Source organism: Cetorhinus maximus, chromosome 4, assembly GCF_964194155.1.
Source record: "Cetorhinus maximus chromosome 4, sCetMax3.hap1.1, whole genome shotgun sequence".
Taxonomy (NCBI): Eukaryota; Metazoa; Chordata; class Chondrichthyes; order Lamniformes; family Cetorhinidae; genus Cetorhinus; species Cetorhinus maximus.
This window is the reverse complement of record NC_135882.1, coordinates 18,691,187-18,716,954: the sequence shown is the minus strand read 5'-3', so window position 1 is coordinate 18,716,954 and position 25,768 is coordinate 18,691,187. Positions and strand designations below refer to the sequence as shown.

The following is a 25,768-nucleotide window of genomic DNA, read 5'->3' as shown; positions in this document are numbered from 1 at the left end:
TAAATGCACTTACTTTATGGATCTGTAATTCCTCCATAACCTGATCTTCAAGCTCCAGAATCACCCTTGTCATTTTTCTCTGAAATGTCTCTATTAGTGCAGTATTTATTCTGCAATAACGGTCCTTCAAGTTGCATGCATTATTCCAAATGTGGTCTTATCAATTAGTTTCATGCGGTTAAAATAACTTGATTTGACGTGCAATGAAATCATCTTAAATTGTGCAGTCATGGTTGTTAGCTGCAAATTGAAAATTGTGCATAATCCTTCTAATCGCTGTCCCCAAATCTCCTCTGATGACTTGATGGTCATTTCTAAGTAAATTCCAAGGCTAGTTCTAGTGAAAATGTTTATTTACCAAGTGTAGGTTGCACTGATCAGTTGTACCACTGGAGCTGATGCTACAGTTTTGTGAATTGTTTCCACCAGGTCTATGACAGAGAATTAGAAGATGAATTTGAACACTTCAGCGACTGGGTGCAAACATTTGATCTCTTTCGTGGTAAAGCATGTGAAGATGACACCAGTGTAAACGATGAAAGAATTGCTGGAAAATTTAAGGTGTGTTTGAGTCTTTATTGTTAAAAATCTAAGCCTGGATTTTATGGTGCTGTGACTCACGCAAAACGATTCGGACACAGAACGTCATACACAGGAGAGAAATAAAAATTCATGGGGAGGGAGAAGAAGAAATCGACTTTCCTTCATGTTGAGATCTGAGTCATCTGACCATTTCATCTTCCTTCTGTCTTAACCAAGAGGCTGCATTATTTTGCTTCTTGTTGAGAGAAAAATGTTTTGTCTTGTCATTTCTCTTTGCCCCAAAAGGCTTTGACTTCTGTTCCTGATGTGTTGGCAACACTCCATTATTTCCCACATTTGACCAGCCTCCATGTCTGAACTATGGCTGTCAGCAAGCTATTAGATCATGGGAGGAACTTGATCTTGTGCTCATTCAATGTCCACAGTCATTTGTATCCGGAATCACTAGATGGCTATAGAAGCAGGAAATTCTTTGGGGTTTTTTTTGTCCCTCTTCACTAGTTCAAACTTTTTGAGACCAAGGGCAGGATTTTGCATTTTAGGTTAGGACCCGGATGCTGAGGTAAAGTGGGGTCAAATGGGGGTCCTAAGCCTACAGTGTGTCGGGAGCTGTCACCTGCCAGTCACTTTCCCTTGATTGGCCAATAGGTGGTCAGAGAGTGCACTTGCCATCCAATTATGTATGATGGGCAGGCTCTCAAAGCTGGAGGGCCAAGAGGAGGCCTTCCAGCACAGAAGGAGCTGCAGCCTGCTGGTTCAGGTAATGGTGAGAGAGAGAGAGAGAGAGAGAGAAAGCACCTCCACCTCCCTCTCAGCAACTTTAATGAATTTGAATTGAAAAATGGCTACAGCTGCCGGTAGCCATTGCTGTGTCAGGTGAGGGGGTGGTCCTCAAAGTCTCCAGCTGGGAGGCTGCTTCCATGCAGCTGTGGGAGGCCTGCAGGCCAACTGGAAAATTCCAGTTGGCCTCTGATAATGGACTTTTAGCTTACCTAAACTGGCACCCTCCCACTTGTGGGTAGCCCTTCACCCTCGATCCTACCTCCGAGAAAGTGGACAGGGGTGGGCATGGTATTGGCAAAATGGCACACCTGTTAGTGATGTGAGCTTATCTTTGACCCCATGTCAGGTCAAAAATTCTGCACCAAGTGTGGTGCCCTAACAGAAATCAGCTCAGATCAAAGATTAAGCCTAGGACGTTATAGTATATTGGCTCAGCACCAAACCACACAATGCATTAATTCACCAGAAAAATGTTTTGATAGATATTTAGTATTAGCAGCTCGGCCACAGCATTACTCACAGTGAGATGGAGGATATGCTGTTTTATAACAATGTTATGATCCCAGGTGCTGTTAAAACTGGACAAGTCAGATTCCAGCATGAAACCTGGCTTGATTGATCCTAACTATTTTTTTAGAAACTGTGGAGGAAAGTTATTGAACAAAGTCACAGGAGTCTGCTAGGGAACTTTTAACACAAAGAATAAAATATTTATTGAACAAGAAAAATGAACCGTATTACACCAGACAAAAAGGTTTGAAAGATCTCAATACAAACTCAAGAGTGGGGTTAGGAGTCTGCAGTGCTGGGGTGGGGGTGGAAGTCTGTACCGGGCTATTGCTCTGGATATGCAGGGCTCTCTGTGTTTGAGAGTGGGACCCCGGCCTGGGATTGGCATGGCAACACCTTGGGACCCTTCCCTCAGTTTAAGAGGATCCTGTGCAGTCTTTTAACATGGAACTAGGATGGGCCTAGCGATATATAAAATTGTCCGTGAGGGATGATATACTATTGGGGAACATGGCTACCCTCATTCTGGCAGTGTTCATTAAACAGAAACTTGAATGTGTTGTTTCTTAGCTGCAGCATATCATTATAAATGCAAAATATTCATTTTGAAAGTTAATTCTGGGGGCTGGGGGGTGCTGAATACTCTTGCACTGGCCCTGGCAGAGCCTGGAAAAGAGCTTGGAACAGAGAATTGAAGTTGTGATTCTACAAAACTACACAGCAATTATCTGACCTACTTTCGGCACTAATAAGGGTGACTCCATGCAGCAGCAGAGACTCCTTAAATTGTACTTCATATTGCCTTCAACAAAATAGATTAATGGTGACCTTTAGATTTCATGGTGCTTGTAAACGCATACAGGCATATTGGTCTTTGCTTAATACTTCCCATAACTTCGCCATCATACTTTGCTGTTGTTGTGAACAATGTATAATTTTTAAGTTGAATATATATATTTGTGTGTTAAGAAAGGTAAAATGGTTCCAGTTTCATTTAGGGTTTGTGTGTGAATCTTGGTGCCAGGAAGTCTGGATGGACTCCTGACTAAAGATCAGAGAGCCCTGCATATCCAGAACAATAGCCCGGTACAGACTTCCACCCCCACCCCAGCAATGCAGACTCCTAACCCCACTCCAACCCACTTCAGAATCCTAACTCCACCCCAACCCACTTCAGACTCCTACCCCTACCCCAACCCCTTCAGACTCATACCCCACCCCAGCCCACTTCAGACTCCTAACCCCACCCCAACCCACTTCAGACTCCTACCCCTACCCCAGCACACTTCAGATTCATAACCCCACCCCAGCCTGCTTCAGACTCCCACGCCCACCTTAGCTCAGTACAAACTCCCACCCCATCCATGCCTGGCACAGACTCCCACAACCATCCCACTCCACTCTAGGTTTTGACTTGCTTCTTGCCTCCTCTTTTTTCTTATTCAGGCTCTTGATTTCAGTGTTATGAAGGATGCCAAAGGGGTCAGACTGGCTGTCGAGAGTCTGGTCAAAATGATGGGTGACATTGCAGCCTAAAGTCTCTGAAATTTCGACAGCAGGATCAACCAGAATACTGCTCATCAAGCTCCAATGACAGGTTTCCTCCCTCCCGCTCTTGCTGCTCCTCCAATCATAGATTCTGGAGGAGCTCTGGAAGAGCACAAGATCGGGAGAGAGGGAATCTGTGATTGGTGAAACTGGGGCATTCAGCATGGGAGAGACAGAATCTGTGATTGGAGGAGCTGGGGCATTCAGCATGGGAGAGACAGAATCTGTGATTGGAGGAGCTGGGGCATTCAGCATGGAAGAGACAGAATCTGTGTTTGGAGGAGCTGGGGCATTCAGCATGGGAGAGACAGAATCTGTGATTGGAGGAGCTGGGGCATTCAGCATGGGAGAGACAGAATCTGTGATTGGAGGAGCTGGGGCATTCAGCATGGGAGAGACAGAATCTGTGATTGGAGGAGCTGGGGCATTCAGCATGGGAGAGACAGAATCTGTGATTGGAGGAGCTGGGGCATTCAGCATGGGAGAGACAGAATCTGTGATTGGAGGAGCTGGGGCATCAGCATGGGAGAGACAGAATCTGTGATTGGAGGAGCTGGGGCATTCAGCATGGGAGAGACAGAATCTGTGATTGGAGGAGGATTTCTGGCTGTTCTGCACTTGCTATGCCTCCAATCACTGTTCTGCAGCCTGTTCCTGCTCTTAGCAACTGTCAGTTCAAATGGTAGTTAATGTTCTTTTTTAAAAGAAAACTGACAGTTGCTGAGAGCAGGAAAGGCCTGACAGTTCTGATTATTTTACAGTTATTTTACATGGAAAACCATGAATCTGCCCAAAGGTTGGTGGCAGCAGTTCCTACTCACAGCAACTATCAATGAAACTGATAGTTCTGACTATTTTTTACAGCTGGTCTTTCTGGTCTGAAGATCAGAACGGAAGATGCCAATGGCGGATTTCCAAAATTCCAAAGTCCGAAATCCGCCATTTGGTGGAAAATTCTCGTCCCTGAGTTTCATGAATAGCTCATTCAGTTTTTTTGCTGCCCCCACAGTTTGCTGCTCCTGTGGTGACCGCCTAGTTTGACTAATGGTTGCACCCACCCTGGGCTCTGCACAGGCAATGTCAAACTCATTCTCGTGGTACCTCTTTTTAAAAATAAAATCATTTAGCTGCATCGTAGATTTTTCAAACAGTTACACTTTTCAATAATACTTTGTAGGGGAGCTGTACTTTTCTGCTGTGTATGTGTCGAGCGTTATTGTAAGTTATCAGAAATTTCCATGTGCTTCTGCCCACTCCCATATTTAATTTTACTTCATCTGTGGAAGACCAGATTGCCGAAGTTGAGTGACGCTATGAAAGACACATTTCATTCACCTGTCCAAGGCAGACGTCACCTCTATAAGCTTAATCACCAGCTTGAACACAGGGTGCAAATGCAAACAGTTTGATCTTTTGTGAAAGCTGTGAAGGTTGTGAGCTCGTTGTGAAGGCCTGTCTGCCGTGCCCTGGGGATGATCACACTCTCCTAAATAGGCTTCAGAGAGATGATGCCCTGGGAGATGACAGCACAGAGGCTGGAAGTGACCTCCTCCATGTTTTCAGCCGTGATGGTGAAATTCCATGAAAGGCTTCCTAATAACTGATGTAACTACTTCTGTGAAGCAAGGAGTTATCTTCTCACTGTGGGACCGCGTGAAGTCTGCATCTCAATCCACAGCAGAGCTGGGGCTATATCATACTTTCTGCCCCCTGGGCAGTCCCGGCCACCAGTACCAGCTGCTACTCTTCCATGCTGGTCATTTCACTACACGCAGACCCCTCTACCTCATTCTCTGACCCAGCTGGGGTGTCAATCTTTGTAAAGGTGCTTAGGAGCGATGCATCATCGACAGTGCCTTTGTCATCTTCTGTGGGTTGTAGCTGTTGAGAAGAAGTGAGAGGAAAGAGAAAATGGAACAGATTTATAAGGAGCATTTTAAAGTAGGAGAGGGTTGGGGAAGCAATTCCAGGACTCACAGCCCTGACTACTGATGGCACTGCCACCAGTGATAGGGCAAAGCAAGTGGGGGACACACCAGATGCCAGAGTGGAGGAACTCACGAGTTCTCACAGGCCAGGGACATGGAAAGAATTATTAAAATTTTAAAATCGAGATGCTGGTGGAGTGGGAAGGGTATGATGGAGAAATATAGTGGAAAATGGAGGGCAAAAGGCTAGACAGTTGGGAGCGCTATTTCTTCTACATATCAGCATTCAATTTCTGCCCCATTATAAACAGCTATCCTTCTTGAACTCTCTTTTCAGGGTTCATTCCGGATGTGGAAATGTGATGATGATCATGATATGGATGGACAATGCAAAATTTTGCACGGAATGCCATCGAACACGCCTGTCAAAGTTTTAATCAGAGTCTACATTGTAGAAGTAAGTAGCATGGATGTTTCATCTCTCTCACCTTTAAGTATGCATCCTCATTCTCCAGCTTTCAATATGGCACACCAGAGAACTGAGTCATTAAAAAAACAAAACAACCCCCTACAAATGCTGGAAACCTGAAACAAGCATTGGTAAATGTTGGACACACCCACCAGGTCATTCCCAGTCCATGGTGAGAGGAGATGAGTTAATGCTTCAGGCCCTGATGATGGGTCCACTCCTGAAATGTTGGGCTGAATTGTCCCAGGTTTGCACTAAGTGAGGTAGCGGGTGGGTAAAAAAACGTTTTACCCGCCGGCTGCAATGGCGGCTTCTCACGTCATATCCTCCCAAACCCACCACATTAATCCTGCATTCCCAGGGAAACACACTGTTTCCATAGCGGGCGAGCTCTGATTCGCCCGCCACGCCATCACATTGCCGCTTCTGCACGCCTGGCACCATATTTAAAATCCAGCTGCGGGCACACCTCTCAGAGTTTCCAGCCCGTGACTGTTGCAAAGAAGACATGGCCTTGAAATTCAAAAAGACTGCAGCCCCCAGCTTCAATGAATCGTCCCTCGAGCGCCTTTTGGACACAGCGGAGGTTTGCTGTGAAGTCCTTCACCCAGCTCTGGCTGCAGGATGGGCAGGCCCAGCTTGGGAGGTGGGGGCAGCGGTGGTCAGCGCCAATGCCTGCAAAAGAGGACAGCCACCCAGTGCCGCAAGAGGATGAATGGTCTCTTCCGTTCCGCCGGGGTAATTCACTCTTCTCATCACTTCCAACTCACGCACTCAAAAACCCATCACACATCCGCAGGATCCCCTCACTCAATGCCGGTTCAAGGGACATCACCGTTCACTCTCTCACAGTCATTGCCCTCATCCTGTCCATGGGACCACTCACCACACACACATGCCAGGCATACTTATCATCTGGCCTGGCAGGAGTCCTGCTTACAGTCCCTCCATCTCTATTCATACAGCATAAGCTGGCACACAACAAGAGGGAGAGGTCACAGACCGGTGGAGGAATGCCTGAAATCAAGGTCCTCATGGATTTTGAAAACAGAGCCATCCAGCTGGCTGGTGAGGATCTGGACCGTTCCTGTGCTGATAGTGAGGTCAGCGGTGCACTACCAAGTGAGGATCCAGCAGTGCAACATCCATCATGTTGTAACTGATGTGTCCTGTTTCACAGGCCACTGCCATGCACCAGTTATCTCTCCTTGCTTCCACAGGCAAATCTAGGCAACAGCCGACAGAGTTCACGACCCAGGGCCTCCAATGAAGCCCCAAAGAAACCTCTGAAGAGGAATCTGGAGGCACCCTCCTTGAAGTCCCATCACAGTGCTCACCCACACCCTCCGCCAGCGCAGACACACACCTCGGTGGGACCTAGCTTTGGAGTAGCCTTGGGATCACAAGCTGGTGAGCACATCACACTTTCTGATCCACAGCAGGCAGCGGCAGGGTGTCCGGCACTCGGAGGACTGCTGGAAGCCAGAGATTTGCTGAGTCCGAGTCAAATGACAAGACTCTGGACTCGATCATGTCACAGTTGCTGGAGCTGCAAAGGCAAGCTCGGGAACATCAGGAAAGGATGTCTGCTGCACTCCTCAGATTGTAAGGCACGATGGAGGAGTCTGTCCACCTTCAGGCTGAGGTGATAGCGCCAGCATGCCAACACACTGAGGTCAACACTGGTAGCATGGTGGCTGCCTTGGAGACCTTGGCCCAGGACATCTGCTCTGGTGTGGGGGCTCAACTCCATCGCTGACGCCATAGTTGGCCTCCAACAGTGCATGCTCCGGGGCCACCCAGGTGACTCCAGGAATGTCCGGCCCATCCGAACCCCCTCTTTGACCTCAGCAGCTCCAGATCCACAGTCAAGGAGGGTGCCACCGCCACACAGCAGGACCTTGAAAGCAGGCTGGGGCCCTCCAAGTCTCGGCCCTCCATAGGACACCACCAAGGTCATTACAGATGGGATGTAGCATTCAGCAAGCTGCCTCCACCTCTGCTGTGGATGTTGGGGGAGCACCAAGACGTAGCGGCAGGGTTAGGAAAGCTACAAAGATGTAGTTGCACAGCCTGGGCACGGGTATTATTCACTTGTACATACTGTTCACTATTGTCAATAAACTTCCAAGAATGTCTCCCTGCCTATGGTTCCTTGTTCTGATGAGCAGTGTTTATGTCACTCAGATGTAAAACCTTTCTGCACAAGATAAAGGCAGATGTCTCAGTCCAGGGCCTCTTCCCTGTGCTCTGTGAAGCCTTCAGACCACAGTGATGGTCCAGTCTCACACTCTCTGGACACATCAGTGATGCCTGCACCTTGATGGTGCTGGTCATTGCTGCCAGAATGCTGTGGGCAGACGCCACAGAGTTCCGTCATTCTCTCTGTGTTCTCTCAGAACCTTTAAGGTGGGGCTGGCCCCCATCTCTTCAGCATCTGTGACCAGTGACGCTGTGCTCCTAAAGGGGTCAGGCACTGAAGGCGGACAAAGGATGATGTGTTTTTAAAGTTTCATGACTGCATCTCTATGGTATGACACTGATCGCAGGGTTCTCGCTGCATGTAGTCACCATCCTCCTGCAATCGAGTGACTGTTAGGTTCTCCATTGTGTCTCCATGACAGGAGCATTATCACAGAGGGTATGTGTGTTGCCATCAGCCAGACTGGAGTCAAACGTTCACAGATGCAATGTGAGGATCTATGGTGTCTCCTCACTGCATGTTGTCATCATCCTCCACAAATCTAGCAGCTACGAGGGCCTCCCGAGCCTGACTGCCTCATCTGGCTAGTGCGATGGCATCATTGCTGGCTTGCTTTCGAGGACCTCCTGACCCTCATCCCCGTCGACGTCCTCCTGATTGGAGGAGACGTGCAGCTCCTCCATCTCCTCCTCAGCCAGCTCCTCCCCCCATTGAAGTGCCAGGTTGTATAGGGTGCAGCAAGCGATGATGATGCGTGACACCCTCTGTGGACTGTATTGCAGGGCTCCACCAGACCGGTCCAGCTTCAGTACCTTGTTTCAATATCCTGATTGTTTGCTCCACCAAGGTGTAAGTCACAGCATGAGCCTCGTTGTACCTTCGCTCTGCTGCAGTCTGAGGCCGCCGCTTGGGTGTCATCAGTCACATTCTCTGTGGGTAGCCCTTGTCCCTGAGGAGCCAACCCTGCAGCCTCTGTGGACCCTGGAAGAGGTCAGAGATCTGAGACCTGCTAAGGATGTAGGAGTCGTGGACACTCCCTGGGAGCCGTGCGTACACCTGCAGGATGCGTTTGAGGTTGTCGCACACCAGCTGAACATTCAATGAATGGACGCCCTTGCGACTGACATAGTTGACCACGTGTTGCGATGGAGATCTGAGCGCCACATTGCATGTCGTCATCATCCTCCACAAACCGAGCATCTATGAGGACATCCTGAGCAGACCTGTCTCGTCTGGCCAGTGCCAGTGCCTCATCCCCGCCATCATCACCTTCGAGGACCTCTTCACCCTCATCCCTATCAGCATCCTCCTCATCAGAGGAGACCTCCAGCTCCTCCATCTCCTCCTCAGACAACTGCTCTCACCGCTGCAGTGCCAGGTTGTAAAGGGCGCTGCAGGTGACAACGATGTGTTATACCCTCTGTGGACTGTATTGCAGGGCTCCACCAGACCGGTCCAGGAATTGGAACCTCATTTTCAGCATCCTGATGGTTTGCTCCACCAAGTTGTGAATTGCAGAATGAGCCTCATTATACCTTCACTCTGCTGCAGTCTGAGGCCGCCGCACGGGTGTCATCATCCATGGCCTCTGTGGGTAGCCTTATCCCTGAGGAACCATCCCTGCAGCCTCTGTGGATCCTGGAAGACTCCAGGGATCTGTGACTGACTAGGAATGTAGGAGTCATGGACAGTCCCTGGAAACTACATGTAGACCTTCAGGTGGTGGTCGCACACCAGCTGCACATTCAGCGAATGGAATCCCTTGAGGTTGATATAGGTGACCCCTTGTTGCGAAGGAAATCTGAGTGCCACATGAGTGCAGTCAATGGCTGCACTTGTGGGAAACCCGAGATCTGGGCGAATCCAATCGCTCTTGCATCCTGATTGTCCTGGTCCTGGGTGAAATGCACAAATTTGTGTGCACTCGCAAAGATGGCATGTGTGATCTCATGGATGCATTTGTGGGTGGAGGCTTGAGATATCCAACAGAGGTCACCTGTGGAGCCCTGAAAGGAGCCACTTGTGTAAAAATTGAGCGCCACAGTCACTTTCACGGCCACTGGCAGTGGATGCCCTCCATGTCCCTGTGGCGCCAAATCCTACAGCAGCTGGCACATGTGACAGACCAGTTCCCTGGACATGTGCAGTCTTCGGTGACACTGGTTCTCAGTCGTCTGCAGTATTCATCTTCCAGAGGGTACTGCTCCTCCCGCAGCACAGCCAGGTGCCTCAGTCATCTTCGGTCTCTGTAAGCCAGGAGGCTAGATCACCAGGCTCCATGCTCCTGATGTACTCCTCCTGCAGAATGAAAGAGAGAGACACATGGGTTAGCTTGGGTGTTCTAAGAACCTCTCTTGGTTAAGCCTGAAGGCTCCTTAATGCATCCCAGAGAGTGCTGGCCACCACTTTGATGGCCAGAGTTTAGTGCGCTGCATGGCTGTCCAAAACCCCACCCACCTCCGCCCCGCTCCACCCGACCAATTGGCAGCAGTTTTGCCCATGGGACTGCATGCTGTGCTCCCAGCTCAGGGACAGGCATTCTCCTAACCCGCACTGCAAGGCTGCGCTGTTAGCTTGAACCATGGGGGAGACTCGTCCAAACCTGGATGATGACATTGCAAGGGGCTGTGAGCACCTCCACCAGTGACTGCTCCATGGCCAGTTTTAGCAAGGAGATTGTACAACATGTGCAGATGTCCAGTTGTTCTGCAGTCCACTAAAGTGCCCATTACTTTGCATGAGGAGTGAAAAGCTCTGGAGCACTTGGTGGCACTTTGATGCCTCTGTGTTGTTTGAGTGGGCAAAGAAACTAGAGGCCCAACTCCAATCATATCAACGTGGCTGCACCTGAACTTTCTCAGCTGCAGATGAATGGTCACTTTATACAAGGTTTCCCTATTGCATGGGTGCTTCCCTTGCCCACCCAACCCCACCCCGCATGTGCTTGAGCACAATGTTGACCACAGAACAGCCCCTGCACCCCCATGCCCAACGCACATCAACCGAAGGGAAGCCCTTGCCCCCTCCTCCACACCCCCCCAACATACCTCAACCTTGAAGCCCAACAGGTGCCCTGGGTGAGCCTTCGCAATGTTACTGAGCATTCACCTGCGAGTTCCCCTCAAAGTGCAGCCCACCAAGTGCACGCCTTTTATAGGCTGTTGTGAAACATGTCAGCGTGCAATCACGCCAACATGGGCGGACGATGCAGCAGGGGTGGAGGGGGGGTGGGGACGTTCCAGCGGGTTGGTCTTATAATGATATGCAGATTTATTCCAATGAGTTTCCCGATGTCCGCTGGCAGGGGACACAGCCCACCATTGACGGGCTGAGTGGACGATCCCGAACTGGTTTCACAACGTTGCGAAACCGATTTTTGGCCTTCCCGCCACATTGTCCCCTCATGCCACTGAACATGCCCGACGCCAGCGGGAACGGACAATTCCACCCGGTATCTCTTCTCCTTTCTCCACAGATTCTGACCTAGACATTTCACCAGGGTAGAAGGTTTTCAGCTTTATTTGCAGAGGCCCCAAATCAACTCGGCAAAACATGTTGAATCTTGCTTTTATATTCTGACTAATCCCTGTTCGCTCATTCTTTTGCCAAGTAATCATTTCTGCTCCAGTTAGCGAAGTCATCATGCGGTGGCATTATTACCAAGTTATATGTTCCATAAATATTCATCCCAATATAACCACTTGTTTTTTTTCACCTGTTCAACCTGTCTTAGGCAGCTAATCTACACCCCGCTGATCCTGATGGAAAGGCTGATCCTTACATCGTTCTGCAGCTTGGAAAGACTGAGATTAAGGACCGTGACAATTATATCCCTAAACAGCTTAACCCACTGTTTGGAAGGTCAGAAGACGATGTGTGTGTGTGTGCATGCTGCTATCTGACCTACTCTGCTGCATGTTCCTGTCTCATTAAATAACCAGTTAAGGTTCAGGCTAGAGGTTCAATTCAGCATTTTGAGTGCTGAGTCGCACTTGAGTTGACAGGTGCAAAGTAGATTTAATGTTATAAGTCGCAAGTGAACTTTGAAAATGGGATGTGAAGAGTTATCTTCTGCTGCTGTCACTATAGCTGGAATTTTACGCATTTCCAGGAGCAGGCTAGCAGGCAGGGTTGGGGGGGGGAAATGTGGGGTAAAATTGGGCGGGATGGTGGAGGGGTGTGCCCAGGATGATCGTGCCAAATTTTGAGGTGCTAGAGCTCTAAGAAAATGTGAAATAAAAACAGGAAATGCTGGAAAAACTCAGCAGGTCTGGCAGCATCTGTGGAGAGAGAAACAGAGTTAAAGTTCCAAGTCCAATCTATGGACCTGAGAGGTCAACTCTGTTTCTCTCTCCACACATGATACCAGACTTTCTGGGCTGAATTTTGCCGACGGTGAGCAGGGGGTGGGGCCCACTCTCCGACATGCAAAATGATGCGGGATGACATCAGGGGGAACCCCCGACGTCATCCCGCCCCATTTAAATCTTCAGGAAGGCGGGGGTGCAGCAAAATCAGCTGCGGGCCCGCCGACCTGTCAATGGCCAATTGAGGCCATTGACAGGGTCATTTAAACAATTAAAGGACCTGCCCGTCCAACCTTAAGGTTGGTGGGGGCCCACCCACCTGGCAGGCAGAAAATTCTTCCCTCTGAGATTTTCCAGCATTTTCTGACCTTACTTCAGATTTCTAGCATCTGCAGTATTTTGCTAAGAACGTGTGTTGGCCGTTTCATTTGTAAATCTACTATCACATTGTTTTTCTATATATTAATCATTTAAGTCCCCAAACACCAGCAAAACTATGCTTTTTATGTGAAACGCATTACCACTGGTAGGCAGGGAACTGTTACACTGCCATTCACATCCCTCTGTCCCTAGGCATAGAAATGTATGCACTCACCAGCTTCTGTCTCTTTGAGATTTCTGTTGATCAAAAAGGCCGAATATGAGACACTAAACTTGTTTCAATCAGTAAAGGTAAGATGCTGTAGAAGGTTACCTTGGTTTCAAAGCTGATTTTAAGAAGCAAGTAATTTAAAAGTAGACCCCGCACCTGCTGTTAAAAGTCAGTTCTTTGAGATGAAAGCCTGGATTTCCATCCTCCAGGCAGGTAGGGGGAGTCAGGAAAATCCCTGGTTCAGCCCACCCACCTCAGGAGAAAATGCTTGCCGGAGTGGGGGGAGGTGGGGGGGGATCTTCATTGCTGGACTGTCAATCAAACAATGTTTCCTCTGGGGAGCAGGTATTCTGTTATTCTAATAGCTTTCTGGGCTCTCAGCCAAGCATACATAATGAGGCTTGGCTGAGAGCCCAGGCAGCTATTTGAACAACAGAACACCTGCTCCCCAGAGGAAACATTGTTTAATTGACAGCTCAGGCTCTCTGATCTTGCAGTCAATTTCACAATGTTGGTTTACATGGCTCAATTGGTTTCAAGTGCTTGTGGTGTTTGAAACTTCCAAGGGCCTGGATGATTGACACTGCTATTAGCTTTCAGTTCAGACCTTTACTCATGGAGAAATTTATCAATGGAGTAGATTTTTTCAAAGGCTTTTTTTTACACACCCCACTTTACCCTGTGATGTCCATTGATTCTAGAAAGTGTACAGTGGGTCAATGTACATGGAAGTGCCAGAGCTTGGGATAAGGGGTCTGAGGGGATGGGTGGAAGGACAGAGCCTGTCATAGGGAAAATAAGGAGACATGGGTGGTTGGTGAAAGTGCAGAACCTGGCATAGGGGGCATAAGGGGCCTGAGGAGATGGGTGGAGGACAGATCCTGGCTTGGGGGAATGAGAAGGACCTTTTGACCTCGCCTTTTAAAAGGCCCCCTCATGCAGACTAGGGTTCATGATTTCTCTCTGGGGCTGTGAACCACGACACTTTAAAGATCTGGCCCGACTCCATGATAATTGCGGAGGAGTATGAGATACCTATCTCCGCAATGGAGTTGGCCAGGTCAGGAGTGCTGGATGCAGGCTTCTGACAGGCAACAGCCCACACCCTTTAAAGGCACACCCAAAAATCGTACAGCCAAGGAATAGGGTTGGGAATCTTGGAATCGGGACCCGCTCGTCATTTTTAAAGGGCTTGCGCGTCAACCCGTCTTTGTGAAATTCCAGGCCAAAATCTCTCCCCTCAGAATTGAATCAGTACATCTCAGATCAAATAAATACACTTTTACTGTAATTTTATCTCAAGGACGATGTAGTTCTATAATCCAATGTGCCTTCTTGTACTACACTGTGGTGTCATGGATAAAGAACTACAATTATTTGACGCTAAGACCATATTTAGAATTGTGCAGATAAAGTTCTTTGCTATGAATATTTGTTTCAGTTGCCTCTTTTATTAAACGTAATAACATTCAAAATTCACAACAGCACCATTTTGTCTACTCAAATCTACTTGAGACACAACCTTGAAATTTCATTGTTTCACAAAAAAAAAGCCAACCTGAAAGTATAACTTGGTCCCATCAATTTTCCAAAATCCATTCAGTTTTCATTTTCTGACTATTTTGGGGGGGGAAAATGCTTCCTGTACAATAATTCTTTCTTTCATCTTACAGGTATTATGAGATTGAGGCTACATTCCCAATGGAATCTCTGCTCACGATAACAATCTATGATTTCGATTTGGTTGGAACAGATGATTTGATTGGATCAACCAAAATTGATTTGGAGAATCGCTTTTACAGCAAATACAGAGCTACCTGCGGGCTGCCGCGCAAATACGAGATGTAAGGATGCGAACAAAGATTATCATTTGCTTCTCAAGTTATCTTTTGATTACAATTTGTAACTGAATCTTTTGCAATTGCAGAGAAGGTTACAATGCCTGGCGTGATGCCACGAAGCCAACTGGGATCCTGACCAGAATGTGCAAAGAAAACGGGCTCCGTGGACCCTACTTTAAATCAGGAAAGATTGAGGTGGAAGGCAAAGTCTTTGTGGGCAGAACAACCTTTATGGAGGACGGTGAATATCGACATTTATATTGATATGAAGCTGGAATAGATCAAAATAACATTTGGAATTGTGACATTTTCCCATGTCAATTTTGTAACCAATGGTCTTATACCAGGTTTTGAGATTAATTCTGAATCTGGAAATTGATCATCTCATTTTTATGCTGTTGTGCTTCTTTTTTCTGATTTCTCCAGCAGTCTCACCATACATGCAGAGCTAATAATAGGATGATACTTTGCAAATTAGTACCTTTACACTCAAAAAATTGATGTGTTCATTAAGAAAACAAGCAATGTGATCATTAAACTGGCATAACTGTATAATATGCAGAATGCTGTAGGGTGAAAGCACAGATTCAGTTTTGTATAATAGAAAATGCTGAAATCTGAAACAAAAATAGAAAATGTTGAAACTACTCTGGTAGCATCTGTGGAGAGAGAAAGAGAGATAATAGGCAGGATTTCCCCTCCAGTGGTGGGAAACAGAGGTGGCGACCATTTCTGGGCCTCAAGCCTGCCCCCCAGGGGAAAAGAGTAACCGAACATCTGAACATACAAACATACGAGTTAAGAGCAGGAGTAGGCCACTTGGATCTCCGAGCCTGCTCCACTATGCAATAAGTTCATGGCTGATCTGACGGTAACCTCCCGCCAACCCCCGATAACCTTTCACCCTCTTGTTTATCAAGAATCTATATACCACTGCCTTGAAAACATTCAAAGACTCTGCTTCCACTGCCTTTTGAGAAAGGGAGTTCCAAAGGCTCACTACCCTCAGAGAGAAAAAAAATTCTCATCTCTGTTTTAAATGGGCGACTCCTTATTTTTAAACAGTGACCCTGAGCTCTAGATTCTCTCACAAGAGGAAACATCCTCGCCACATCCACTCAGGATCTTATATGTTTCAATCAAATCTCCTCTTACTCTTCTAAACTCCAGTGGATACAAGCTTAGCCTGTCCAACCTTTCCTCATAAGACAACCTGCCCATTCCTGGTATTAGTTTAGTAAACCTTCTCTGACCTTCTTCTTATGCATTTACGTCCTTCCTTAAAGAAGGAGAGCAATACTATACACATGTGGTTTCACCAGTGTTCTGTACAGCTGATGCATAACCTCCCTACTTTCATATTCACTTCCCCTCGTAATAAATGGTAACATTCTATTAGCTTTCCTAATTGCTTGCTGTACCCTGCATTCTAGCCTTTTGTGATTCATGCACTAGGACACCTAGTTTTTCAGCTGACGGGTGGGCTCGGCGGGTGTGGTTGCGGAGCTGACCGCCGCCCGCAATCGGCTCCACGCTGTCATTTTACGCAGGTGGGCCCATTAAGGCACACCCAGCGTAAGATGTGAGCCATAGTGCTCAGTGCTACCTGCGTAGGCGAGGGGAGGAGGGAGAGTCGGGGCCAGCGCTCTCTCGCGCACGCACGCAAAAGAGCACTTCAGGCTCCCTGAGGCACGGCGCTGCCTCAGGGAGATTGAAGTGCTTTTGAAATTGTTAAATAAATAAATGAATTAAAAATTTAATTAAACATAAGATGGGACATGTTTTGATGTTTCGGAAAATTTTTCGACTTAATTAATAAAAGCTTTAGGAAGCCTCATCCCGCTCGTGGATGAGGCTTCCTAAAGAACGTGAAGGCCGCTTGGCCTTTTCACCTGCCCGCCAACCTTAAGGTTTCTGTCTCCCTCCCTTTGTGAATAAAGGAGTTACTTTGCTATTTTCCAATCTAATGGCGCCTTCCCTGTATCCAGGGAATTTTGCAAAATTAAAACCAATGCATCAATATCTCAGTAGCCACTTCTTTTAAGACCCTAGGGTAAAGTCCATCAGGACTCGGGGATTTGTCAGCCTGCAGTTCCAACACATTGCTGAGTACCACTTACTTCCATGGTGATTATAATTTTCCTAAGTTCCTCCCTCCCTTCCAATTCCTGATTTACAGCTATTTCTGGGATGTTACTTGTATCCTTTATAGTGAAGACCAATGCAAATAGATGCAATAGGATTAATTTCCAAAGGACCAACACTAACTCTGTTAGCTCTTTTTGCTTATTTAATTTTAACTCTTATCATCCACCTTTATATTTTTAGCTAGCTCTCTCTCGTACTCTAATTTTTCCCTCTATTATTCTTTTTGTCATTCTTTGCTGCTCTTTATATTCCAATCTTCTGACCTGCCACCTGTCTTTGCTCAACTATATGTTTTTTCTCATTGCAAATATCTGAAATATCCCTTTAAATGCCTGCCACTGCACCTCTATTGAGCTATTCCTTAACCTCATTTACCAGTTCACTTTAACTAGCTCTGCTTTCATTCCTATACAATTGCCCTAATTTAAGTTTAAAATGCTAATCTTGGACCCACTCCTTTCCCTCAAACTGAATGTAAAATTCAATCATGTTGTGATCGCTGCTACCCAGGGGTGCCTTCATTATGAGGTTATCAATTAATCCTATCTCGTTGCACAATACCAGGTCTAGTATAGCCTGCTGTCTGGTTGGTTCCAGAATGTATTGTTCTAAGAAACTATCCCAAAAACATACTATGAACCCTTGATCTAGGCTACCTTTGCCCATCTGATTTTTCCCCTTTATGTATATTAGAATCCCCCATGATTATCACCGTACCTTTATAGTCTGTCCTACCATGTAGTTAAAATTAGGGGGCCTGTACACCACACTCACAAGTGGCTTCTTGCTTTTATCATTTCCCATCTCAACCCAAATCGCTTCTACATCCTGGTTTCCTGAATTTAGATCATCCCTCTCTAATGTGCCGATACCATCATTAATTCACAGAGCCACCCCTCAACCTTTTCCTGGCTTCCTGTCCTTCCTAAAATGTCACATACCCTTCAATATTTATGTCCCAATCTATGTTATCTGCAGCCATTTTGTTACAAAGTCAACAAAATTAAGGTAGACGATTTTATGTTTCTCCCCCTTTTTCAGTACCCTTCTCTGCATAGAACTATATAACTTGGTGGAGAGATAATCTGCGAGGACCATGCATAGTCTGGTTATATTGTAATTGAATAGCATCGCTGTATGTTAGCTCTAGCATTATCCTTGTGCACAGTATTGGTTTCCCCTTGTACTTGGTATCAATTACCTTCTTATATCAGTACCATTTATCCTGCCTTTCTGCCCATTATTTTGTGCCACCCTTTCCTGAAGAAGTTGACCCCCTTTGGAGTATGGTAACTTGAGCCCCAGCCTTCTGCATTTCATGCAGGTATCCATTTTTCCCATTGTGTTGGCATCTTGTGTCTTTGTCTAATGTCAAATTTAATGAAATTTCACTCCACTTGAGTAATCAGGTCATTCACACTTGATCTTGATTGGTGGCTCTATCGCAGTCATCAATCCAGTTTCACTGCATCAAGACATTATTATATGATCTTGCATTTTTATAGCGCCTTTAAAGTACAAAGATGTTCCAAAACAATTCATGGAAGCACGAGGAAAAAGGAGAGATTAGGCAGTATGACTAAAAGCGTAGTTGTAGATTGAATTTTAAGGAGGGTTTTAAAGGTGGAGTAGGAAGTGGGGAGGTACATGGATATAGGGAAAACATTTCCAAGAGTTGGACCGAGGTAGTTGAAGGCACATCCATTTATAATGAAGGTGAAAATGAAGAGGTGGGAGGCTGGAGGGCATTACAGGAATAGGGAAGGGTGGGGCCATAGATGGGCTTAAATACAAGGACATTGGGGCCTTGGCAGACCAGGAACCTATGTCAATCATCAAGGATGGGGAAGCTAGACTTACATGTAAGATAGGGCACAAGCAGCAGAATAAAGTTTTTCGAGGGTGGTGAATAGGAGGCCAACCAGGAAAGCTGTGCAATAACTGAACCTAGATGTGACAAAAGTGTGAATGGTGGTTTCATGGCGAGGTGGACTTGAGGCAGTGGTGAAAGTGGCGAAGAGAAAGCAGAAATTGAATATAGGTAAGTCACGTGAAGTGGTCTTGCTAAATTAGAAGCGTAGCTATGTATACTTATACAATTAAAACACTACAGCAAAAATTAAATGTGATAATCACATAAAGAAGAACATGATTATTCAATGCTCCTTTGTTCTTATCTGGCAGATAAGTATTAGCATAAGAACATAAAAAATAGAAGCAAGAGTAGACAATTTGAGCTGGCTCTGCCATTCACTAAGAACCATAAGACCATAAGACATAGGATCAGAAATTAGGCCATTCGGCCCATCGAGTCTGCTCCACCATTCAATCATGGCTGATAAGTTTCTCAACCCCATTCTCCCGCCTTCTCCCCATAACCTTTGATCCCCTTACCAATCAAGAACCTATCTACCTCGGTCTTAAATACACTCAATGACCTGGCCTCCACAGCCTTCTGTGGCAATGAATTCCATAGATTCACCACTCTCTGGCTAAAGAAGTTTCTCCTCATCTCTGTTCTAAAAGGTCTTCCCTTTACTCTGAGGCTGTGCCCTCTGGTCCTAGTTTCTCCTACTAATGGAAAGATCTTCCCCATGTCCACTCTATCCAGGCCTTTCAGTATTCTGTAAGTTACAATCAGATCCCCCCTCATCCTTCTAAACTCCATCGAGTATAGACCCAGAGTCCTCAAATGTTCCTCAAAAGATCATGGCAGATCTTCTACCTCAACTCCACCTTCCTCCACTTCAATTCTTCTATTCTCTATATTTGTTCTTCTATACGCTAGAGAATATAGGAGTAGTGTTCGGACTGTGGAGGGAGACAAAACTGAACTCCTTTATTTTTCTTGCCGTCTGTCTGTAAGCAGAGGTGTTTTAATTTTTGAAATAGGCTGTGGCATGTTTCCCCAAACCCTCTGCTTGTGAAGTCAATTTTTAAAGGGACTTGCAGCAAACTCTCTTTAGGGTTAAATCAGAAGTATAGTTTATTCATACATTCAAACCAGGGGAATGGTCACAACTTCATACACACGCACAAGCACACAATAAGAAGGAAAGGAAAGAGGAGTTTTTACAACTATGAATAACTTAAAAGAAAAAGCACTACAGATATGGTATCAGTTCATGTGATTGCCAGAGTCCAGAAAGTCAGAGTCCACTGAGGATTCCTTCACGGAGGAGTTACAGTTCAGGCGGGTTCAGCTAGCTGAAGCAGCACTCGCAGAATTCCTTTAAAGTTGATGGTGACGCAGCAAGATGAAGTTGGTATACAGAGAATTGGTCTGCTTGGCAACCAAAGGCAGGAATCTTCCAAAGAAACAGGTTCCGAGAGGCTTAGACTTGATGCAGGCTGTTGGTCAGCCTGAAGTCCTGCTTTGATGTTTCTTGGGAAACACGCCATTTCGGTGGCGGGCGGGCTGTCATTCACTCACCATGCCATCACCTCACAGCTTCCTTATGCCGGGCGCCATATTAAAAGTATAGCCATGTGCACACCTCTCATTGCTGCCAGCCCAGGACTGCTGCACCGAAGACATGGCCCCAAAAGGCAAGAAGACTGCAGCCCCCCGATGCACTGACGCATCCCTGGAATGCCTTTTGGACACTGTGGAGGCCCGCTGTGATGTTCCCAACCCCTGCTCTGGCCGCAGGAAGGGCAGCAACATCACCATTCCGGCTTGGGAAGCAGTGGAAGCGGTGGTCAGTGCCAACGCCCTGCAAAAGAGGACAGCCCCCCCCCAGTGCCAAAAGAGGATGATTGATCTCCTCTGTTCCACCAGGGTAAGTCACTCATCTCATCACTCTCAATTCACACACTTACAAACCCATCACACATTCATAGGGACCTCACTCACTGCCAGTTCACGGTACATTCACTCTCTCACACACACCTTCATTGTCCTCATCCCGTCCATGGCACCACTCACCACCCACACATGCCAATATACTTATTATCTGGCCTGGCAGGCATCCTGCTTGTCTCTCCATCTGTGTTCATGCAGGACAGGCTGGTACACAACAAGAGGGAGAAGTTGCGGACTTGTGGAAGAATGCCTGACATCAAGGTCCTCACGGACTTTGAAAATAGGGTCACCCAGCTGGCTGGCGAAGATTAGACCATTCCTTTGCTGACTGTGAGGTCAGCGGTGCTCTAACAAGTGAGGATCCAGCAGTGCAACATCCATCATACAACCATGCTGTGAGTGATGTGTCCTGTTTCACAGACCACTGCCATGTACTAATTATCTCTCCTTGCTTTTGCAGGCACATCTGGGAAACAGCCGACGGAGTCCATGACCCAGATCCTCAACTCAAGCCCCAATAAAACTTCAGAAGAGGAATCTGCTGAAATCCCAATTGAAGAGACGACACAGCACTCACCCACACCCTCCGCCAGTGCAAAGGCAAACACCTCGGTGGGCTCTAGTTCTAGAGTAGCCTTGGGGTCACAGTCTGGTGAGCACATCACACTGTCTGGTCCACAGCAGGCGGCAGCAGGGACTTCCCAGGTTTCTGGCAGTCAGAGGACTGCTGGAGGCCAGAAATCTGCTGAGTCTAAATCAGGTGATGAGCCTGTGGACTCTGTCATACCCCAGTTGCTGGAGCTGCAAAGGCAAGCTCGGGAACATCAGGAAGGGATGTCTGCTGCTCTCCTCAGATTGCAAGGCACGATGGAGGAGTCGGTCTGCCATCAGGCTGAGGTGATAGCGCCGGCATGCCAGTGCACTGAGATCAACATTGGTGAGATGGCGGCCGACATGGAGACCTTGGTCCAGGACATCAGTCCTGCACTGCTGCGCGGGCTGAACTCCATCGCTGACACCATAGTTGGCCTCCAACAGTGTCAAAGTGAGAATGGTGTGGGGCAGCTCGATCTCACTCCAGTTTCCCTTCTTCTCAAGGAGTCAGCCAGGAGCACTTGGGCACCATAGGGAGGAGACCAGCGGGTCAAGGTCATCACAGGCAGGGTGTAGCAGTCAGCAAGCTGCCTCCACCTCCGCTGTGGATGTTGGGGGAGCACCAAGGGTTAGGAACGTTAAGGAGGCGTAGTTGAACAGCCTGGGCACAGGTGTTAATCGCATGTACATAATGTTCACTATTTTAAATAAACTCCCAAGAATGTCTCCCTGCCTATGGCTCCTTGTTATAATGAGCAGTGTTTGTGTCACTCAGATGTGAAACCTTGGTCCCTGCACAAGATAAAGGCAGGTGTCTCAGTCCAGGGCCTCTTCCCTGTCCAGTGTGTAACCTTCAGACCAAAGTGATGGTCCGGCCTCACGCTCACTGGACACATTACTGATGCCTGCACCTCGATGGTGCTTGTCATTGCTGCCAGAATGTCGTGGGCAGGCGTCATAGAGTTCCGGCATTCTCTCTGTGTGCTCTCAGTACTTTTGAGGTGGGGCTGGCCCCCATCTCTTCAGCATCTGTGACCAGTGACACTGTGCTCCTGAAGGGGTCAGGTGCTGAAGGCGGACAAAGGTTCAGGTGCGTTTAAAGTTTCACGGCTGCGCCACCGTATATGACCCTGATCACAGAGAGCAGTGAGCTGCCCTCGGCCAGACAGCTGTCAGACATTCACAAAGGCAATGTGGAGATCTATGGAGTATATTCACTTCATGTCATCATCACCCTCCTGGAATTCAGCAACTATTAGGGCCTCCACTGCCTCTCCATGACAGGAGCATTATCACAGAGGGTACGTGTGCTGCCATCAGCCAGACTGGAGCCAAACATTCACAGATGCAATGTGAGGATCTATGGTGTCTCCTCACTGCATGTTGTCATCATCCTCCACAAAACTAGCAGCTACGAGGGCCTCCCGGGCCTGACTGCCTCATCTGGCTAGTGCGATGGCATCGCTGCTGGCTTGCTTTTGAGGACCTCCTGACCCTCATCCCCGTTGATGTCCTCCTGATTGGAGGAGACGTGCAGCTCCTCCATCTCCTCCTCAGCCAGCTCCTCCCCCCATTGAAGTGCCAGGTTGTATAGGGTGCAGTAAGCGATGATGATGCGTGACACCCTCTGTGGACTGTATTGCAGGGCTCCACCAGATCGGTCCAGCTTCAGTACCTTGTTTCAATATCCCGATTGTTTGCTCCACCAAGTTGTAAGTCACAGCATGAGCCTCGTTGTACCTTCGCTCTGCTGCAGTCTGAGGCTGCCGCATGGGTGTCATCTGTCACATTCTCTGTGGGTAGCCTTTGTCCCTGAGGAGCCAACCCTGCAGCCTCTGTGGACCCTGGAAGAGGTCAGAGATCTGAGACCTGTTAAGGATGTAGGAGTCCTGGACACTTCCTGGAAGCCGTGCGTACACCTGCAGAATGCATTTGAGGTTGTCACACACCAGTTGAACATTCAATGAATGGATGCTCTCGCGACTGACATAGTTGACCACGTGTTGCGATGGAGATCTGAGCACCACATGGGTGCAGTCAATGGCACCCTGTACCTGTGGGAAACCAGAGATCTGGGCAAACCCCAGCACCCTTGCTTCCTGGCTTTCCTGATCCCCGGCAAAATGTACAAAGTTGTGTCCCTTCGCGAAGATAGCATCTGTGACCTTATGGATGCATTGGTGGGTGAAGGCCTACAGAGGTCACCTGTGAAGCCTTGAAAGGAGCCACTGGTGTAAAAGTTGAGCGCCATGGTCACTTTCATGGGCTCTGGCAGTGGATGCCCTCCATGCCCCGTGGTGCCAAACCCTGCAGAAAGTGGCAGATGTGACTGACCAGTTCCCTAGGCATGTGCAGTCTTCAGTGACACTGGTTCTCTGTCATCTGCAGGAATGAAAGCCAGTGTCTAAAAACCTAGGTCCAGTTAGGTGCTGACCCGCGACGGCTTGCTGTGGCTCTTCAGTGGCATGATTGGGAGCCACAGCAGTCCCTTCGGTGCTGCTCCTCCCTCTGCCCAACCAGGCACCTCTGTCGCTCTCTTCTCCTTAGTCTCCGTTCCCTGTAAGCCATGAGGCATGCAGGTAGGTCAGCAGACTCCATGCTCCTGAAGTACCCCTGCTGCAGGGTGAAAGAGAGATGTGTGGGTTAGCTTGGGTGTTCTAAGAATCTCTCTTGTTTAGGTCTGAAGGCTTCTTAATGCATCCCGGGGAGTGCTGGCCACCACTTGAATGTCCAGAGTTTAGTGCGCTGCATGGCTGCCCAAAACCTAACCCACCTCTGCCCCACTCCACTTGACCGATTGGCAGCAGCTTTGCCCATTGGACTGCATGCTGTGCTCCCAGCTCAGGCACAGGCATTCTCCTAACCCACACTGCAAGGCTGCACTGTTAGCTTGAACCATGGGGGAGACTGGTCCAAACCGGGATGATGACATTACAAAGGGCTGTGAGCGCCTCCACCAATGACTGCTCCATGACCAGCTTTAGCAAGGTCCAATCGTCCAATTGTTCTGCAGTCTACTAAAATACTCATTGGTTTGCAGCCTGTGCCCGAAGGGTGAAAAGCTCTGGAGCATTTGGTGGCACTTTCACGCCTCTGCATTGCTTTAGTGGGCAGATACGCTAGAGGCCCCACTCCAAGCATGTCAATGTGGCTGCGCCTGACCTGTCTCAGCTGCGGAGGAATAGTCACTTTTTACAAGGTTTCCCAAATGCGTGGGCACTTTCCCCCTCCCCACCCCACCCTCCCGCACATGGTTGTGCACGACCATCAACCACAGGCCAGCCCTTGCCCCAGCACTGCACTGTCAGCCAGCTGGGAAAAAGCAATTTGCCTGTGCCATCGCCTGAATGAGCGGCGCCTCAGCCTTGAAGCCCAATAGACGACCCTCACGAGCGTTGCGCAAAGTTACTGTACACTCACCTCCGAGTTACCCTTGAAGTGCAGCTCAGCAGCTGCACACCTTGTAAACACTGTTGTGAAACACGTCGGTGTCTAATCACGTCGATGTGCTCGGATGATCCAGCCTGGGGAGTTGATTCCAGCGAGCTGGGCTTATATGCGGACGTATGACAATGAAGTTCCCAATGTGTGGCGGCAGGAATCGCGGCCTGCCGTTGATGGGCGGAGCGGATGGTTGCTAACTGGCTTCACGACGGCGTGAAATTTATTTTTGGCCTCGCCGCCATATTGTCCGCTCACGCCGCCAAGCACGCCCGCCGCCAGCGGGCACAGAAGATTCCGCCCTATATGATCTGAGCATATTCCATTGTTTTTTAATGTAGATGAAGAGGTGATATCACATGAACATCTGGCTTTAAACGTGTTACATCAATGGTCAGTGATTCCTGGGGCTGGATATAAATTGGTTCCTGAACACATTGAAACACGACCCCTCTACCATCCGGATCAACCAGGCATGGAACAGGTGAGTTGATTATTAACTGTACAAAACTCTTGATTGCGGAGTGCTTTAACCATTATGTGATGCGCTATGTGATCTTTTACATAACCCACCTCCATTGTAAGGCAATACTGTTGAGCCAATCATTTTGCATTTAATAGTAATATGTGTGACGTGTGAACTGCCCTAAAATATAGCATAAAATGCACCATGAAATAATAGGAGCTGAAGATTTGCAGCTTTATATCAGACTGTATTATAACTATGGATAGACACTAAATTACATTCTGAACTCAACACACAATTGGGCCCGAACTTCCTCGGAATGGCATTCAGAGTCAGGTTGCCACTCCGCTCTTACTTTCTTACCCAAAACTTTTCTTGATCCTGTCTCACCCAACCTTCCGACTCAGGCCGGACAAGATCCGAGCAGTGCAGTGCGTGCACGGGGCCTAGTGTCGAGGGCAGCTCTGTCAGATGCAAGGAGGCCCCGCCCCCTTTTTTACAGCACTAGCTGCCGTAAACCAGTTAAGTTAAAGCTCCAGCCATGTTTAAAGGTCCTTGACACGCCAGGAGAAGGTAAGTATCTAAGGTAA

At 47.8% G+C, this 25,768-nt stretch overlaps 1 protein-coding gene across 1 annotated transcript in view; it reads left to right on the top strand.

Annotated features, from left to right (window-relative positions):
- fer1l6 (fer-1 like family member 6) overlaps nt 1-25,768 on the top strand; it is a gene marked incomplete at its 5' end in the record, with an annotated part of 165,568 nt that overhangs the window by 110,688 nt on the left and 29,112 nt on the right. Inside the window, 7 exons of the mRNA XM_078539765.1 lie at nt 430-561; nt 5,650-5,769; nt 11,718-11,845; nt 14,557-14,727; nt 14,811-14,965; nt 20,190-20,195; nt 25,054-25,196. Of these exons, the coding sequence (XP_078395891.1) occupies nt 430-561; nt 5,650-5,769; nt 11,718-11,845; nt 14,557-14,727; nt 14,811-14,965; nt 20,190-20,195; nt 25,054-25,196 (855 nt within the window). The remainder of the gene's footprint in view (nt 1-429; nt 562-5,649; nt 5,770-11,717; nt 11,846-14,556; nt 14,728-14,810; nt 14,966-20,189; nt 20,196-25,053; nt 25,197-25,768) is intronic.